This window comes from Dendropsophus ebraccatus, chromosome 3 (genome assembly GCF_027789765.1).
Source record: "Dendropsophus ebraccatus isolate aDenEbr1 chromosome 3, aDenEbr1.pat, whole genome shotgun sequence".
NCBI classification, from domain to species: domain Eukaryota; kingdom Metazoa; phylum Chordata; class Amphibia; order Anura; family Hylidae; genus Dendropsophus; species Dendropsophus ebraccatus.
Window position 1 is genome coordinate 195,492,068 of NC_091456.1, and position 20,291 is coordinate 195,512,358.

Below are 20,291 nucleotides of genomic sequence, written 5' to 3' on the forward strand. Positions count from 1 at the left end.
ACACTTAGCTTAGCCCAGGTAACCTAGTCTGGGGCTTGTGTCACCCTGATAGGACGGGTGCCCTGACACTGCAGGGCAGAAGGGGGTTAGTGAAACAAGTATTCTTCTCTCAAGGTCCGGAAGAGCACACTACTACCCTGGGTTGGGGCTTTCAAGACAAACTCCTCTTCTCTGCTCAACACTAAGCTAAGCAAACACCGCTATTCTACCTCAGCACTTAAAGTATCTCCCAGCACAGATCCAGTGAACACCCGGCTGTACCAAAGAAGTTGTCTATCACCAGTGTATCCTGTATTGCAATAGACTATCAGTAAAGCCATCCTATGTATTTTACTGGGACTCAGTGATCATTGCACCAGCACCTACACATACTGGCTACACACTCCTTGGGTTACTCTCCCCTTTATGTGGGTGGCGGTACCGACAGTCCGGGTGGGGTCATCTCTGCACTCCGGACCACTGTGACAGGAGCCCAAGGGACCCATCACAGGCTGGCAGGTCACCGACCACTGGGGAACAGTACAGCCAGCCACAACTAAAAGCAGGTATACCATCACACCTGTGTGCTGAACCAGCACGGGCATCACATCTCCATCACCGGCTGAGCTATACTACCAACCACCATAGAGGTGGCGTCACCGCTACCACCTCAGTGCGTGACCAGTAGTACCACACCACAGACTGGGGGTGACTGGGGCAGACTGGGTGGTGACTGAAGCAGACTGGGGGTGACTGGGGCAGACTGGGGGGTGACTGGGGCAGACTGGGGGTGACTGGAGCAGACTGGGGGGTGACTGGGGCAGACTGGGGGTGACTGGAGCTTGATCTCCTTCAGCATCATCCCCCTCATGTGGGCCCCTCAGTATACAACCAGTATAATACAGTGTGCTGTGAGACTGCTGGTATATACTGAGGAGCCCACATGAGGGGATGATGCTGCAGGAGGTATATAGCTATATACATTGGTATGAGAGAATGGTAATCAGAGCTGTGTATACAGTATATACCAGTCACATCTCTGATCACTATTCTCCTCTCACACCAGTGTATATAGCTTTACTTCCTTCACCATCATCCCCCTCATGTGGGCTCCTCACCATAACCTGATCCCTGCAGCACACGGACATCTTCATTTCCTTCAGGCTCTTCCAGGACCTGTAGCTGAGAGGAGAGAGCGCCATCTAGTGGCTGCAGGCGGAATATACAGACTCCAGCCAATACTGACAGCTGGACTTTACTTCTTACTTAGGTTTATAGTTTGCATTGGGGGCGGAGCTTGCCGGGATATACATTTATCGGGACTGCCCTGTCACATCCCGGACAGTCCTGGCAAAATAGGGACTAATGGCAACTATGCATCATTCTTATCTATGGAATAACAGATGGATAGGACTGGAGAGGTGAGGGATTCTGGGAGTGATGTCATCATGACATCATTCTTATCTATGGAATAACAGATGGATAGGACTGGAGAGGTGAGGGATTCTGGGAGTGATGTCATCATGACATCATTCTTATCTATGGAATAACAGATGGATAGGACTGGAGAGGTGAGGGATTCTGGGAGTGATGTCATCATGACATCATTCTTATCTATGGAATAACAGATGGATAGGACTGGAGAGGTGAGGGATTCTGGGAGTGATGTCATCATGACATCATTCTTATCTATGGAATAACAGATGGATAGGACTGGAGAGGTGAGGGATTCTGGGAGTGATGTCATCATGACATCATTCTTATCTATGGAATAACAGATGGATAGGACTGGAGAGGTGAGGGATTCTGGGAGTGATGTCATCATGACATCATTCTTATCTATGGAATAACAGATGGATAGGACTGGGGAGGTGAGGGATTCTGGGAGTGATGTCATCATGACATCATTCTTATCTATGGAATAACAGATGGATAGGACTGGGGAGGTAAGGGATTCTTGGAATGATGTCATCATGACATCATTCTTATCTATGGAATAACAGATGGATAGGACTGGAGAGGTGAGGGATTCTGGGAGTGATGTCATCATGACATCATTCTTATCTATGGAATAACAGATGGATAGGACTGGAGAGGTGAGGGATTCTGGGAATGGATGGAGTGATAGTAATGTGTCTCTCCATACACAGGATTACACAGTAGTGAAGAAGTCCTCTAGTGGGCGCTGTGGGGCCCCTGGGTGTGAAGGATGGGGAAGAACCCTGAGCCCAATCCCGGGGCCCCTGATACATGAGGAAATGGAGGAAGAGAAGATCCTAGAAGTCACCAACAAGATGGTGGAGCTGCTGAGTGGAGAGGTGAGACTGTGGCTGCTGGGAATGCTGGGACATTATACAGTAACACCACTGGAGGGGTGGGGGGGATGACTGTGTGATCATTGTGTGTGTCAGGTTCCTATAAGGTGTCAGGACGTGGCGGTCTATTTCTCCATGGAGGAGTGGGAGTATGTAGAAGGACACAAGGATCAGTACAAGGATGTGATGCTGGAGGATCAGCAGCCCCTCCCATCAGCAGGTAATAGACATCACTATATACACACCTCCTCTCTGTATTATGTTCTATGGTACATTGTATGGCAGTATTATACACAGGGTACAGTGTGTGGCAGTATTATAGACAGAGGGTACAGTGTATGGCAGTATTATACACAGAGGGTACAGTATGTGGCGGTATTATACACAGGGTACAGTATGTGACGGTATTATACACAGAGGGTACAGTGTGTGGCGGTATTATACACAGAGGGTACAGTGTGTGGCGGTATTGGCCTTGCTGGGGAACGCCCTCTGGAACCTCAGTAGTTACAGGCTTATATCTCAGCACTGGAATCAGCTATTGAAATCAGCCTGAGATGATCGGCTTTGAAGACCCATGTGACCCCAATAAGCAGGAAGCAGCTGTGCACACATGGCAAGTACCTCCTATTCCTCCCATTCTACCTGCAGGAGCATTGGTGAGTAGTAAGACCTTGTTCACACTTGTGTTGCTTGGTGGCCGCTTTCTCCGCCGGTGCTGCCTGCTGGGTTTGGGGGGGGCCCTTCGGGTTTGGTCCTGTGACATTATGGTTGCAGGGCCATTCCATGGCCTCCCTTCCCTGCTTGTGGTTGCTCTGCGGGGTTAGCGGTTGCTGACCGACACAGTGTGGAGTTAGGGCCCTATTCCACGGGCCGAGGAGGGCCCGATCAACAATATAAACGAGCGCCGATCTGCTAGATTGCTGCTCGTTTACTGGGCCTACTCCACGGCCCGATGAACGTTGAGCGAGGGCTGCAGGGACATTGTTACCGATGTCCTTGCAGCAATACATTACCTGACAGGACTTTTCCTCTGCTCCGTCTTCCTCCCGGGTCCCACGCGCTCTATCTTCAGAATGGCCTGTTAGCTGACAGGCCACTCAGCCAATCACAGGTCGCAGCGGTCCCGGCCTGTGATTGGCTGAGCGCTCTGTCCATTCTGAAGCTAGAGCGCGCGGGACCCAGGAGGAAGACAGAGCGGAGGAGAAGCCCTGCAGGTAATGTATGCTGCTGCTGCTGCTTCTCAAATCGTCGGTCGCTGCCGCGCTGCGCACCGCTATTCAACCGTAGCGATGCACGGTGGGGAAACGATTTTAGGTCTAGCCCTAATTGAACGATCAGTCGATGACACGATCATCGGCTGATTGTTCTCTCTATTCCACCGAGCGATAATCGGCCGAATCGGGCCGATTATCGTCACTGTGTAATAAGGCCCTTAGTGTAGGGACCCATGTGAACCAGGGGACCTGCACGTGGTACATGGGGCAATTTGGTTTGATCAAATTATATACCAACATCCTGGCGTTGTTTTTTTTAAAATTTAGCCAAGAGGCATTAGTGTCAGCCATAGGTGTGAGGTGCAGCAGCTCCTTTCTCTTTTTGTCCTTATAATGTCCAGGACACTGTAATGTTATATTACACCAAAATAATAATAATATCTGATTTATTCCTGGCAGCTGAGTGTACCCGGAGATCAGAGGGACATCAGATATCTCCAGATATTACAGCAGATGGTCAGATCACACAGGATACATATGAAGAACATTCCATTGTTAGACATAAGAGAACTCGTACAGGGGAGAAGAAATTTTCATGTTCTGAATGTGAGAAATGTTTTAAATGCAAATCAAAGCTTGTTATACATATGGGAGCTCACATATGGGAGAGGCCATTTTCATGTTCAGAGTGTGAGAAATGTTTTAAAAATAGATCAGAGCTTGTTGAACATATGAGAACTCATACAGGGGAAAAGCCATTTCACTGTTCAGAGTGTGAGAAATGCTTTAATTCGAAATCAGCGCTTGTTAAACATATAAGAACTCATACAGGGGAGAGGCCATTTTCATGTTCAGAATGTGAGAAATGTTTTAAAAATAGATCAGAGCTTGTTAAACATATGAGAACTCATACAGGGGAAAAGCCATTTCACTGTTCAGAGTGTGAGAAATGCTTTAATTCGAAATCAAAGCTTGTTATACATATGAGAACTCACACAGGGGAGAAGCCATTTTCATGTTCAGAGTGTGAGAAATTTTTTAAATGCAAATCAGAGCTGGTTGAACATCAAAGAAGTCACACAGGAGAGAAGCCATTCTCGTGTCTACAATGTGGGAAAAATTTTACTCAGAAATCACATCTTGTCAGACATCAAAGAACTCACACAGGAGAGAAGCCATATTCATGTTCCGAATGTGGCCAAGGTTTTGCACTGAAAAAAACTCTGAATGAACATCAGAGAATTCACACAGGAGAGAAGCCATTTTCATGTTCAGAGTGTGGGAAATGTTTTACTCGGAAATCATCCCTTGTTAAACATGAAAGAATTCATACTGGAGAGAAGCCATTTTCTTGTTCAGAATGCGGGAAATGTTTTTCTCGGAAATCAATCCTCACACTACATGAAAGAACTCACACAGGGGCGAAGCCATATTCATGTTCAGAATGTGGAAAATGTTTTATTGGGAAATCAAATCTGGTTGAACATCAAAAATCTCACACAGGGGAGAAGCCATTTTCATGTTCAGAATGTGGAAAATGTTTTACTGTGAAATCGGCTTTCCTTAAACATGGGAAAAGTCACACAGGGGTGCGGAGTTGAGAGTCCATTTTGTCTGTGTTGCTTCCTTTTATACTTTCTTCATGGAATGTGTACATGCTTGGTGTAATGTTCTGCAGATAGCTGCGGGGGAGGAGGCCCCCGCTCTGTCACCATGTGTTATGGAGCTTGTTCTTTTATACTTATTGTACTGAAATAGCTTAGCTGCAAGTTCTGGGAGTTTTGCCGATAGATAACGGCCAGGACGGCTAGAGACGGACAGCACCACTGCTCCAGGCCTTGGGATATGTAACACATCTGGTTCTGCTCCTGACTTGTAACCTTCATGATAAGATATAAAAGAAGGGACGTTCCTATAATAAACAGAAGCAGCTTGAGCACGGACTTGGCCTCATGTGTCTGGTTGATACTTGCTGATAAGACTAAGTGATGAGATTTCACTGTTCTGCCATGGTGCCTGTGGGACTACACCTATATATGTTAAGTTTGCAATACTTGATTACACTGATCATGACTAATAGCTCCTTACTTTTTGTCTACAAAAGCTAACACACCAATAACACCACACCAACCAATAAAGTTGGGCTACCATAGAGGCAGGGTAGGCAGTTGCTATGGGGCCCATGCAGGAGGGGGGCCTGAGGGAAAAGGTAAGAGCGTGTGTCGTCCTGCTTAACCCCTTATGTACTGCAGTGTGTAAGTGACCCAGTGTTTACTTATATGCTGCAACACAAAAAAGGGGTTAACAATCAGAAGACAAGGAGATCTCCTCTGATAATCTCTGACCTCTGTTCTCCAGCTGTAAAGCCGATATTCTCTTGCCTTTTGAACATTGGGTCACTTACACACAGCAGTACATAAGGGGTAAAGCAGGAGGTAGTCTGCTCCTTCACTTATGTATTTAAAGTGACTGTACCACCAGGCCCAGGCTGAAGCACTGGAGGCGGCTGACCCACCCTTAGTGGGGAGAAACCTCAGCCCCTCTATGATAGGGTTCACTTGATTCTAATGGAGTCATGCCATGGAGGGGCTGGAGTTTCTTCCCACTATGGGTGGGTCAGCCGCCTCCAGTGCTTCTGCCTGGGCCTGGTGGTACAGTCACTTTAACTATAAGACTCCTAATGTTCCTTATAGGTAAAAACAGTGGACTATCCTAGCAAGCAGCCAATGGCTCTCTGCTCTGCCAGTCACTCTTGTGGCTGCAGCCAGGATTCTGCCTCTGGCCACAAGAGATTTTAGTTTTTGGCCACAGCACAGAGCATCTATTGTATATATACAGTGGTTTGCAATAAATAAGAATATTAACAAAAAGTTAAAAGAAAATTTATCAGTAATTTAATTCAAAAAGTGACCTCATATATTCTATAGAGTCATTACATACAGAGTGATCTCATATATTCTATAGAGTCATTACATACAGAGTGATCTCATATATTCTATAGAGTCATTACATACAGAGTGAACTTTTTCAAGCGTTTATTTCTGTTAAAGTTGATGATTGTGGATTACACCCAAGAAAAACCCAAAAGTCAGTATTTCAGAAAATTAGAATAATTAACCCAAAACCCCTGCAGTGGCTTCCTAAGTGTTATAAAAGGTCCCTAAGTCTGGTTCAGTATCCAACACAATCATAGGGAAGACTGCTGAGGAAGAGCGGAGAGGCTGCACAATCCAAGCAGCTGGAGGAAGAGCGGAGAGGCTGCACAATCCAAGCTGCTGGAGGAAGAGCGGAGAGGCTGCACAATCCAAGCTGCTGGAGGAAGAGCGGAGAGGCTGCACAATCCAAGCTGCTGGAGGAAGAGCGGAGAGGCTGCACAATCCAAGCTGCTGGAGGAAGAGCGGAGAGGCTGCACAATTCCAAGCTGCTGGAGGAAGAGCGGAGAGGCTGCACAATCCAAGCTGCTGGAGGAAGAGCGGAGAGGCTGCACAATCCAAGCTGCTGGAGGAAGAGCGGAGAGGCTGCACAATCCAAGCTGCTGGAGGAAGAGCGGAGAGGCTGCACAATCCAAGCTGCTGGAGGAAGAGCGGAGAGGCTGCACAATCCAAGCTGCTGGAGGAAGAGCGGAGAGGCTGCACAATCCAAGCTGCTGGAGGAAGAGCGGAGAGGCTGCACAATCCAAGCTGCTGGAGGAAGAGCGGAGAGGCTGCACAATCCAAGCTGCTGGAGGAAGAGCGGAGAGGCCCAATCCAAGCTGCTGGAGGAAGAGTGGAGAGGCTGCACAATCCAAGCTGCTGGAGGAAGAGTGGAGAGGCCCAATCCAAGCTGCTGGAGGAAGAGTGGAGAGGCTGCACACAATCCAAGCTGCTGGAGGAAGAGCGGAGAGGCTGCACAATCCAAGCTGCTGGAGGAAGAGTGGAGAGGCCCAATCCAAGCAGCTGGAGGAAGAGTGGAGAGGCTGCACAATCCAAGCTGCTGGAGGAAGAGCGGAGAGGCTGCACAATCCAAGCTGCTGGAGGAAGAGTGGAGAGGCCCAATCCAAGCTGCTGGAGGAAGAGTGGAGAGGCTGCACACAATCCAAGCTGCTGGAGGAAGAGCGGAGAGGCTGCACAATCCAAGCTGCTGGAGGAAGAGTGGAGAGGCCCAATCCAAGCAGCTGGAGGAAGAGTGGAGAGGCTGCACAATCCAAGCTGCTGGAGGAAGAGCGGAGAGGCTGCACAATCCAAGCTGCTGGAGGAAGAGTGGAGAGGCCCAATCCAAGCTGCTGGAGGAAGAGTGGAGAGGCTGTACACAATCCAAGCTGCTGGAAGAAGAGTGGAGAGGCTGTACACAATCCAAGCTGCTGGAAGAAGAGTGGAGAGGCTGTACACAATCCAAGCTGCTGGAAGAAGAGTGGAGAGGCCCAATCCAAGCTGCTGGAGGAGGAAGAGGCACAATCCAAGCTGCTGGAGGAAGAGTGGAGAGGCACAATCCAAGCTGCTGGAGGAGGAGTGGAGAGGCCCAATCCAAGCTGCTGGAGGAAGAGCGGAGAGTCCCAATCCAAGCTGCTGGAGGAAGAGTGGAGAGGCCCAATCCAAGCTGCTGGAGGAAGAGCGGAGAGTCCCAATCCAAGCTGCTGGAGGAAGAGTGGAGAGGCCCAATCCAAGCTGCTGGAGGAAGAGCGGAGAGGCCCAATCCAAGATGCTGGAGGAAGAGTGGAGAGGCCCAATCCAAGCTGCTGGAGGAGGAAGAGTGGAGAGGCCCAATCCAAGCTGCTGGAGGAAGAGCGGAGAGGCCCAATCCAAGCTGCTGGAGGAGGAAGTGGAGAGGCCCAATCCAAGCTGCTGGAGGAAGAGCGGAGAGGCCCAATCCAAGCTGCTGGAGGAAGAGTGGAGAGGCCCAATCCAAGCTGCTGGAGGAAGAGTGGAGAGGCCCAATCCAAGCTGCTGGAGGAAGAGTGGAGAGGCCCAATCCAAGCTGCTGGAGGAGGAAGAGTGGAGAGGCCCAATCCAAGCTGCTGGAGGAAGAGTGGAGAGGCCCAATCCAAGCTGCTGGAGGTCTAGTGTGAAGTTTCCACAATCAGTGATGGTTTGGGGCGCCATGTCATCTGCTGGTGTAGGGTCACTGGGTTTCATCAACACCAAAGTCACCGCTGCCGTCTACCAGGACATGTTAGAGCTCTTCATGCTTCCCTGTGCTGGAAAGGTTTCTGGAGACGGAATTTTCATCTTTTAGCAGGATTTGGCCCCTGTCCACACGGCCAAAAGTACCAATCCCTGGTTTACTAACCACAGCATCACTGGGCTTGATTGGCCGGCAAACTCGCCAGACCATAACCCCATAGAGAATTTATGGTGTATTGTCAGGAGGAAGATGGAAGACACCAGAGCCAACAATGCAGACAAGCTGAAGGCCGATATCACAGCAACCTGGGCTTCACTAACCCCTGTGCAGTGCCATCAGCTGATCGCCCCCATGCCACATTGCCGCATTGATGCCGTCATTCATGCAGAAGGAGCCCGACCAAGTACTGAGGGACTTTACTGTACAGACGTCTCATTTGGTCAACATTTTTTCAGTTGGTTTTATATAATATTCTAATTTTCTGAAATACTGACTTTTGGGTTTTTCTTGGGTGTAATCCATAATCATCAACTTTACCAGAAATAAACGCTTGAAAAAATTCACTCTGTATGTAATGACTCTATAGAATATATCAGGTCACTTTTTGAATTGAATTACTGAAAAAAAAAATACTTTTTGTTGATATTGTAATTTATTGCAAACCACTGTATAACACACACATACAGCTCAGCTACATGTACATTACACACATACAGCTCAGCTACATGTACATTACACATATACAGCTCAGCTACATATACATTACACATATACAGCTCAGCTACATGTACATTACACACATACAGCTCAGCTACATGTACATTACACATATATATACAGCTCAGCTACATGTACATTACACACATATACAGCTCAGCTACATGTACATTACATATATATACAGCTCAGCTACATGTACATTACACACATACAGCTCAGCTACATGTACATTACACACATATACAGCTCAGCTACATGTACATTACACATATATACAGCTCAGCTACATGTACATTACACACATACAGCTCAGCTACATGTACATTACACACATATACAGCTCAGCTACATGTACATTACACATATACAGCTCAGCTACATGTACATTACATATATATACAGCTCAGCTACATGTACATTACACACATACAGCTCAGCTACATGTACATTACACACATATACAGCTCAGCTACATGTACATTACACATATATACAGCTCAGCTACATGTACATTACACACATACAGCTCAGCTACATGTACATTACACATATACAGCTCAGCTACATGTACATTACACACATACAGCTCAGCTACATGTACATTACACACATACAGCTCAGCTACATGTACATTACACACATACAGCTCAGCTACATGTACATTACACACATACAGCTCAGCTACATGTACATTACACACACATACAGCTCAGCTACATGTACATTACACACATACAGCTCAGCTACATGTACATTACACATATACAGCTCAGCTACATGTACATTACACATATATACAGCTCAGCTACATGTACATTACACACACATATACAGCTCAGCTACATGTACATTATACACATATACAGCTCAGCTACATGTACATTACACACATACAGCTCAGCTACATGTACATTACACACATATACAGCTCAGCTACATGTACATTACACACATACAGCTCAGCTACATGTACATTACACACACATACAGCTCAGCTACATGTACATCTATATCATAAAAATCAAAGTCTGTCTGTCTGTCTGTCCGTCTGTCTGTCTGTCCTCTATAGACTTCCAAACGCCTGAACCGTTTGACCCCAAATTTGGCCCACAGATACATTGGGTGTCCGGGAAGGTTATTGCGAAGGTCCCGTTCCCGCCAGATATACAGGAGGGGAGGGGGAGGGGAAAGAGAGGCGCCCTATAGAGATGAATGGGAAAATCTCCTCACTGCATACACAGGTGATATAATTAGCTGCAGCAGACACGGCAGTTGGAGCCTTAGCAACCAATAGGATTACTGCTTTCATTTCCACAGGGAGCAATGGTTGCTAGGGAAGCTGCCTCACAACATCCATAGTAATAACTGGTAGACCCCCTACTCCAACTATACAGTACAGGTATACAGGACCCCCTACTCCATCCATACAGTACATGTATACAGGACCCCCCTACTCCATCTATACAGTACATGTATATACAGGACCCCCTACTCCATCTATACAGTACATGTATATACAGGACCCCCTACTCCATCTATACAGGACATGTATATACAGGACCCCCTACTCCAACTACACATTACATGTATATACAGGACCCCCTACTCCATCTATACAGTACATGTATATACAGGACCCCCTACTCCATCTATACAGTACATGTATACAGGGCCCCCTACTCCATCTATACAGTACATGTATATACAGGACCCCCTACTGCATCTATACAGTACATGTATATACAGGACCCCCTACTCCATCTATACAGTACATGTATACAGGGCCCCCTACTCCATCTATACAGTACATGTATATACAGGACCCCCTACTGCATCTATACAGTACATGTATACAGGGCCCCCTACTCCATCTATACAGTACATGTATATACAGGACCCCCTACTGCATCTATACAGTACATGTATATACAGGACCCCCTACTCCATCTATACAGTACATGTATACAGGGCCCCCTACTCCATCTATACAGTACATGTATATACAGGACCCCCTACTGCATCTATACAGTACATGTATATACAGGACCCCCTACTCCATCTATACAGTACATGTATATACAGGACCCCCTACTCCATCTATACAGTACATGTATATACAGGACCCCCTACTCCATCTATACAGTACATGTATATACAGGACCCCCTACTCCATCTATACAGTACATGTATACAGGACCCCCTACTCCATCTATACAGTACATGTATATACAGGACCCCTACTCCATCTATACAGTACATGTATATACAGGGCCCCCTACTCCATCTATACAGTACATGTATATACAGGACCCCCTACTCCATCTATACAGTACAGGTATACAGGACCCCCTACTCCATCCATACAGTACATGTATACAGGACCCCCTACTCCATCCATAAAGTACATGTATACAGGACCCCCTACTCCATCTATACAGTACATGTATATACAGGACCCCCTACTCCAACTACACATTACATGTATATACAGGACCCCCTACTCCATCTATACAGTACATGTATATACAGGACCCCCTACTCCATCTATACAGTACATGTATACAGGACCCCCTACTCCATCTATACAGTACATGTATATACAGGACCCCCTACTGCATCTATACAGTACATGTATATACAGGACCCCTACTCCATCTATACAGTACATGTATACAGGACCCCCTACTCCATCTATACAGTACATGTATACAGGACCCCCTACTCCATCTATACAGTACATGTATATACAGGACCCCTACTCCATCTATACAGTACATGTATATACAGGGCCCCCTACTGCATCTATACAGTACATGTATATACAGGACCCCCTACTCCATCTATACAGTACATGTATATACAGGACCCCCTACTCCATCTATACAGTACATGTATATACAGGACCCCCTACTCCATCTATACAGTACATGTATATACAGGACCCCCTACTCCATCTATACAGTACATGTATATAGGACCCACTACTCCATCCCTATAGTACATGTATATACATTACCCCTTACTCCATCTATACAGTACATGTATATAGGACCCCCTACTCCATCTATACAGTACATGTATATACAGGACCCCCTACTCCATCTATACAGTACATGTATATACAGGGCACTACAGGTATACCAAACTGTGACTGGATAACACCGCCATACCAGACATGACCAATACCGACACACTTTACTGAATAACACTGCCATACCAGACCTGACCAATACCGCCATACTGTGACTGGATAACACAGCCACACCAGACCTGACCAATACCGCCATACTGTGACTGGATAACACCGCCATACCAGACCTGACCAATACCGCAATACTGTGCTGGATAACACTGTCATACCAGACCTGACCAATACCGCCATACTGTGCTGGATAACACTGTCATACCAGACCTGACCAATACCGCCATACTGTGCTGGATAACAATGTCATACCAGACCTGACCAATACCGCCATACTGTGACTGGATAACACTGCCATACCAGACCTGACCAATACCGGCAAACTGTGACTGGGTAACACCATCATATCAGACCTGACCAATACTGCCATACTGTGACTGGATAACACCGCTATACCAGACCTGACCAATACCACCATACCGTGACTGGATAAAACCGCCACACCAGACCTGACCAATACCGCCATACTGTGACTGGATAACACCCCCATACCAGACATGACCAATACCGACACACTGTGACTGAATTACACTGCCATACGGGTAAATACAACCCTGCGGGTATACAGGACACTACAGGTATACAGGACCCCAAAACTATACACTACAAGTGCACGGGACCTCCACAAAACTACTACAGGTATACAGGACCCCAAACTTTACACTACAGGTGTACAGGACCCCAAAACTATATACTACAGGTACACAGGACCTCCACCAGCTATATACTATAGGTATACAGGACCCCAAACTATATACTACAGGTATACAGGAACTCCACCAACTATATACTACAGGTATATAGGACCCCAAACTATACACTACAGGTATACAGGACCTCAAAACCATACACTACAGGTATACAGGAACTACACCAACTCTTTAATACAGGTATACAGCACCTTCACCAACTCTATACTATAAATATACAGGACCCAAATATACTACAGGTATACAGAAACTCCACCAGCTATATACTACAGGTATATAGGACCCCAAACTATACACTACAGGTATACAGGACCTCCACCAACTCTATAGTTATACAGGACCCTCAAACTATTTACTACAGGTATACAGGACCCTCGAACTATATACTACAGGTATACAAGACCTCCACCAATTATACACTACAGGTATCCAGGACCCTCAAACTATAAACTACAGGTATACAAGACCTCCACCAACTATACATTACAGGTATACAGCACCAACTATATACTACAGGTATACAGGACCCCCGAACTATACAGTACAGGTATACAGGACCTTCACCAACTGTACACTGCAGGTATACAGGACCTCCCTCAACTATACACTATAGGTATACAGCCCCCCCAACTATGCACTACAGATATGCGAGACCCCTAAAAACTATACATTGTGGGTATACAGAACCCCTCCAACTATGCACTACAGGTATACACTAATTCCACTGATTAACTCAGATGAAACAATACCTTTAGCTTGGCCTCCTGGGCACCTTAGAACAAATCTAATTAACACACTGACACTTTATACCCGGGCAGCGCCGGGTACATTTTCTAGTTACACACATACAGCACAGCTACATGTACATTACACACATACAGCTCAGCTACATGTACATTACACACATACAGCTCAGCTACATGTACATTACACATATACAGCTCAGCTACATGTACATTACACATATACAGCTCAGCTACATGTACATTACACATATACAGCTCAGCTACATGTACATTACACATATACAGCTCAGCTACATGTACATTACACATATACAGCTCAGCTACATGTACATTACACACATACAGCTCAGCTACATGTACATTACACACATACAGCTCAGCTACATGTACATTACACACACATACAGCTCAGCTACATGTACATTACACACATACAGCTCAGCTACATGTACATTACACACATACAGCTCAGCTACATGTACATTACACACATACAGCTCAGCTACATGTACATTACACACATACAGCTCAGCTACATGTACATTACACACATACAGCTCAGCTACATGTACATTACACACATACAGCTCAGCTACATGTACATTACTGGATAGAAAGAAGAAAAAATACTGCGGGAGCGGCTAGGTCCTTAACAATGAAAACTCCAAAAAGGAAAAAAAAAAAGGAAAAAAGAAACACACTTACACTTGGTGAGTGGTGCAAACACCACTCACAAAGATACAACGGCCATATACATGGATCTGATGATTTCCGCCGGGATCGCTGCACCCTCCGGACGCTGATAAGAGCTCCGGCTCGTATAAGCAGAAGGAAGCGGCAACACGCACAAGAAAGAACAAAAATGGGGAGCGATCAACTTCAGAACCAGCTCTACTATGTAATCAAAGGAAAGGTAAAGATAAACCAATATTCACTCACTTCTCGGAGGGGAGATCGACCTACTCCCCTCCGTTGCCCGGATAGCTTGTATTGGGAAAGGTGATATTCTGCTGCTTGAAGTCCTCCCAGAGTCTTCGGTTGCGGCCTGTGTGTAACGGATACCTGTAGTGATCCTCCCGGGTGAGTTCTCCCTACACCCGGATTGGTACACACCGTACTTGGAAATGAACTGTGAGTATTACTATAACAAATATAAAACTTTATTCTGTCCGACGCGTATCAGAACTACAAGTTCCTTCCTCAGGGACGATAATACATATACTGCACACACACATTTAAATATAAGAGGATACCCTCCCTTTTGTGATGTCACTTCCACTTTCACCTTGTTGGAAAACCCTTCCCTTATTAACCCCTTCCTTTTATACTCGTTCTATTGTTTCATTTAACCCATTTGGTACTAAAGTATTGAGTTTAAATATCCAATAGCTTTCTCTTTTACATAATTTAGCAAATCTGTTCAGTGAAAAATGTATTTGCTCTATTGGGAAAACTTTCAGTAGGCTATCATCAGCATTATGAAACATAGCGAAATGACGGGACACGCTATGTTTCCCGTATTTATGTTTAATGTTAAAACGATGTGTATTAAATCTTTTACGTAGCGTTTGACTCGTTCTACCTACGTATTGGAGGCCACACGGGCACTCCAGCACGTAGATCACATATTCTGATCCACAGTTTAAGTGATCTTTAATCTCTATTTTTTCTTTGGAGATCCTGCTTTCAATACTTTTCGTATTATTCTCTAAATAGTGACATGTTTTACACATTTTTTTATTGCATTTAAAGATACCAATATTTTCTTTTTTTGTTTTTACCGTATTTATTTTTTCTCTTTTTAACTCTGGGTATGAAGGAGCTATTTTTTGTCCTACTGTTTGTGCTCTCCTATATATCATGCTGGGACTTTTTCCTATACAGTCTTTTAAAAACGGATCCCTCTGTAGGATACTCCAATTTTTCTTTAAAATATTTTTTATTTGAATATGATTAGATGAAAATCGAGTGATAAAATTTACATCATTCTTTTTATTCTCATGTATGTCATTTTTCTCTCCTTTCTTTTTGTCGTCTTCTTTCTTCCTTCCCAAATGTTCTTTTCTATTTAATTCCATAGCTCTTCTCTTAGCCCCTTCTATGATCTTACGAGGGAACTTTTTCTGTAAAAATCTTTTTTCTAGAATATTGGTTTGTTCTTCAAAGATTTTCTCTTCTGTACAGTTCCTTTTCATTCTTATCATTTGTCCAAAGGGGATGTTTTCTTTCCAGCTCTTCTTGTGTTGACTGGTAAAGTGCAAGTAGCCATTGGCATCTATTGGTTTAAAAAAAGTTTTTGTGTTGATAAAATTATCTTTTATATAAATATTTATATCTAAAAACGCAATTTCATTTTGACTGTAACTCTCACTAAATTTAAGACCCCATGTGTTGCTGTTAATAAAAACCATAAAATCTTTTAGATCCTCCTCTGTGCCCTTCCATATCAGCAACAGATCGTCTATATACCTTCCATAAAAAACTATAAATTTTTTAAAAAAACTTTCATAAATGAAAAGATTTTCAAACATGGCCATATACAAATTAGCGAAAACTGGTGCGCATTTAGCGCCCATCGCTGTGCCAAGGTGTTGTATAAAAAATTCTTCTTCAAAAATAAAAAAATTATGCTTTAAAATAAATTCCATTCCATCTACAATAAATTGTTTTTGTATATCTGGCATAAAAACATCCTCTGAGAGGATATCTCTGATTGCTTGTAGACCTTTTTCATGAGGGATGTTTGAATAAAGTGCTGCTACATCAAGTGTTACTAGATAGTACTCTGGTTTCCATATAACTTTATCTAGTAACATAAGTAGATGTCCTGAATCCCTGAGGTATGAAGGAAGGGAGATGACATATTTTTGTAAGAGACGGTCTATATATTCACCCAGGTGGCTAGTAATTGAATTAACACCTGCTATGATCGGTCTTCCTGGTGGTTTCTCTAAATTTTTTTGAAGTTTAGGGAGAAAATAAAAATAAGGGGTGGAGGGGTTATTCAAAATCAGGTAATCTTGTTCTTCTTTTGTTAGGACTCCTTCAATGGCACCCTTTTGTACGAGACTAATAAGTTTCTTCTGAAAGAGTGGTCCAGGATCTTCCTCTAATTTATGATAATAGGTGTTGTCTCTAATAATTCTATACGATTCCTCTATATAATATTCTTTGTCCATGATGACTATTCCCCCCCCCTTATCAGCTTTCTTTATAATGATATCTTTATTATCTCTCAATGTTTTTAGTGCATTCCTTTCCTCCCTTTTTAGATTTGACTGTTTCCCTTGATTAATAGTACCCTTTTTATTACCTTCTTCTAATTCCCTCAAGTCTGCTAAAACCATTTCATAAAAAGAATCAATATAATTTCCTTTGCTTTGTATGGGATAAAAATTCGATTTTTTCTTTAGTCCTGATGGGATAGGGGTATTGAATAAATTATCTGTTAAAATTTCTATGTTCAAATTATTAGAAATGTCTTCAGAGGGCATGTGAGAATAGATGGGAACCATCTCTTTTTTGTCCTTTATAGAAAAAAACCTTTTCAATGTTAGTTTCCTGACAAAATCATTCAAATCCAAAAACAGTTCAAATAGGTCCATATTTGCTGAAGGGCAGAATGATAAACCTTTTTTTAAAACATTTAATTCGTCCCATGTGATGGAATGGGAAGAGAGATTGAATACTCCTCCTTCTCGAAGACTAAGTGTTCCTGGGACCGTCTCTTCCTTCCTTCTTCTACTCTTTGTCTTTTGAATTCTTTTTCCTCCTCGTTTTCTTCTTTTTCTATATCTGTTTGTTGTCTCTTCCTCGTTCTCACTCTCCCTACTGGTAAAAAATATTGGGTGACCTTTCTGGGACTCTTCAAAAAAACCGTAGTCTCCTCTATTTTCTGGATGGAAACTCTCTCTTTAAATCGGATCTCTTCCTGTATGTCTGATATAGCAGTTACTGTGTTATCTAAAGATACTGGGTGATTAATATCCATGTCTGTATTATCAGTGTCAACTGACGAGACTATATCGATGGTGTTCATATCTGTATTCCCTGTGGCTGCTATGTTGTGCGTATCCACTTGTACATGGATATTCTTAATTTGGGTCGATGTATAAGTATGGAATTGGTTAGAGGGTGTCTCTCCTTGGGTGACCTGAGCAAATCTTCTTCTATAGTTACTATTATAAAATGTTTTAGTGAACCTAAAATTATGGGAGGGAGAATCTGGAGATTTATTTTTGTGAAGATGAAATTTTTTCATGGTAATAGGTCTATCATTATTTATACTTCTACTCAGTCTATGATTGTTGGTGGATGTTGTATCTGTCTTTTGGTCTTTTGGTCCGGGAGGATCACTACAGGTATCCGTTACACACAGGCCGCAACCGAAGACTCTGGGAGGACTTCAAGCAGCAGAATATCACCTTTCCCAATACAAGCTATCCGGGCAACGGAGGGGAGTAGGTCGATCTCCCCTCCGAGAAGTGAGTGAATATTGGTTTATCTTTACCTTTCCTTTGATTACATAGTAGAGCTGGTTCTGAAGTTGATCGCTCCCCATTTTTGTTCTTTCTTGTGCGTGTTGCCGCTTCCTTCTGCCTACATGTACATTACACACACATACAGCTCAGCTACATGTACATTACACATATACAGCTCAGCTACATGTACATTACACATATATACAGCTCAGCTACATGTACATTACACATATACAGCTCAGCTATATGTACATTACACATATACAGCTCAGCTACATGTACATTACACACATACAGCTCAGCTACATGTACATTACACACATACAGCTCAGCTACATGTACATTACACACATACAGCTCAGCTACATGTACATTACACACATACAGCTCAGCTACATGTACATTACACACACATACAGCTCAGCTACATGTACATTACACATATATACAGCTCAGCTACATGTACATTACACATATATACAGCTCAGCTACATGTACATTACACATATACAGCTCAGCTACATGTACATTACACACATACAGCTCAGCTACATGTACATTACACACATACAGCTCAGCTACATGTACATTACACATATATACAGCCCAGCTACATGTACAATACACACATATACAGCTCAGCTACATGTACATTACACACATACAGCTCAGCTACATGTACATTACACACATATACAGCTCAGCTACATGTACATTACACACATATACAGCTCAGCTACATGTACATTACACACATATACAGCTCAGCTACATGTACATTACACACATATACAGCTCAGCTACATGTACATTACACACATATACAGCTCAGCTACATGTACATTACACACATATACAGCTCAGCTACATGTACATTACACACATATACAGCTCAGCTACATGTACATTACACACATATACAGCTCAGCTACATGTACATTACACACATATACAGCTCAGCTACATGTACATTACACACATACAGCTCAGCTACATGTACATTACACATATACAGCTCAGCTACATGTACATTACACACATATACAGCTCAGCTACATGTACATTATACACATACAGCTCAGCTACATGTACATTACACATATACAGCTCAGCTACATGTACATTACACACATACAGCTCAGCTACATGTACATTACACACATACAGCTCAGCTACATGTACATTACACATATACAGCTCAGCTACATGTACATTACACACATATACAGCTCAGCTACATGTACATTACACACATACAGCTCAGCTACATGTACATTACACATATACAGCTCAGCTACATGTACATTACACACATATACAGCTCAGCTACATGTACATTACACATATACATCTCAGCTACATGTACATTACACACATATACAGCTCAGCTACATGTACATTACACACATACAGCTCAGCTACATGTACATTACACATATACAGCTCAGCTACATGTACATTACACACATACAGCTCAGCTACATGTACATTACACATATATACAGCTCAGCTACATGTACATTACACATATACAGCTCAGCTACATGTACATTACACACATACAGCTCAGCTACATGTACATTACACATATATACAGCTCAGCTACATGTACATTACACACATATACAGCTCAGCTACATGTACATTACACATATATACAGCTCAGCTACATGTACATTACACACATACAGCTCAGCTACATGTACATTACACACATATACAGCTCAGCTACATGTACATTACACACATACAGCTCAGCTACATGTACATTACACACATATACAGCTCAGCTACATGTACATTACACACATATACAGCTCA

The 20,291-nt window shown here is 43.6% G+C and overlaps 2 protein-coding genes across 3 annotated transcripts in view; one reads left to right on the top strand and one right to left on the bottom strand.

Moving 5' to 3' along the window:
* The window catches only part of LOC138786760 (zinc finger protein 84-like), a 790,489-nt gene that overhangs the window by 386,926 nt on the left and 383,272 nt on the right, over positions 1-20,291 (bottom strand). The gene's annotated exons all lie outside the window — the stretch shown is intronic.
* Positions 1-20,291, top strand: part of LOC138786801 (oocyte zinc finger protein XlCOF22-like) — a 348,549-nt gene that overhangs the window by 318,977 nt on the left and 9,281 nt on the right. The window contains exon 2 of one of the 2 annotated variants that reach the window (XM_069963862.1): positions 3,971-5,454. In XM_069963862.1, the coding sequence (XP_069819963.1) occupies positions 4,159-5,112 (954 nt within the window). In that variant the 5' untranslated portion in view covers positions 3,971-4,158 and the 3' untranslated portion in view covers positions 5,113-5,454. Of the gene's footprint in view, positions 1-3,970; positions 5,455-20,291 lie in introns of those variants that run through there. The other variant, XM_069963863.1, reaches the window with a different exon arrangement.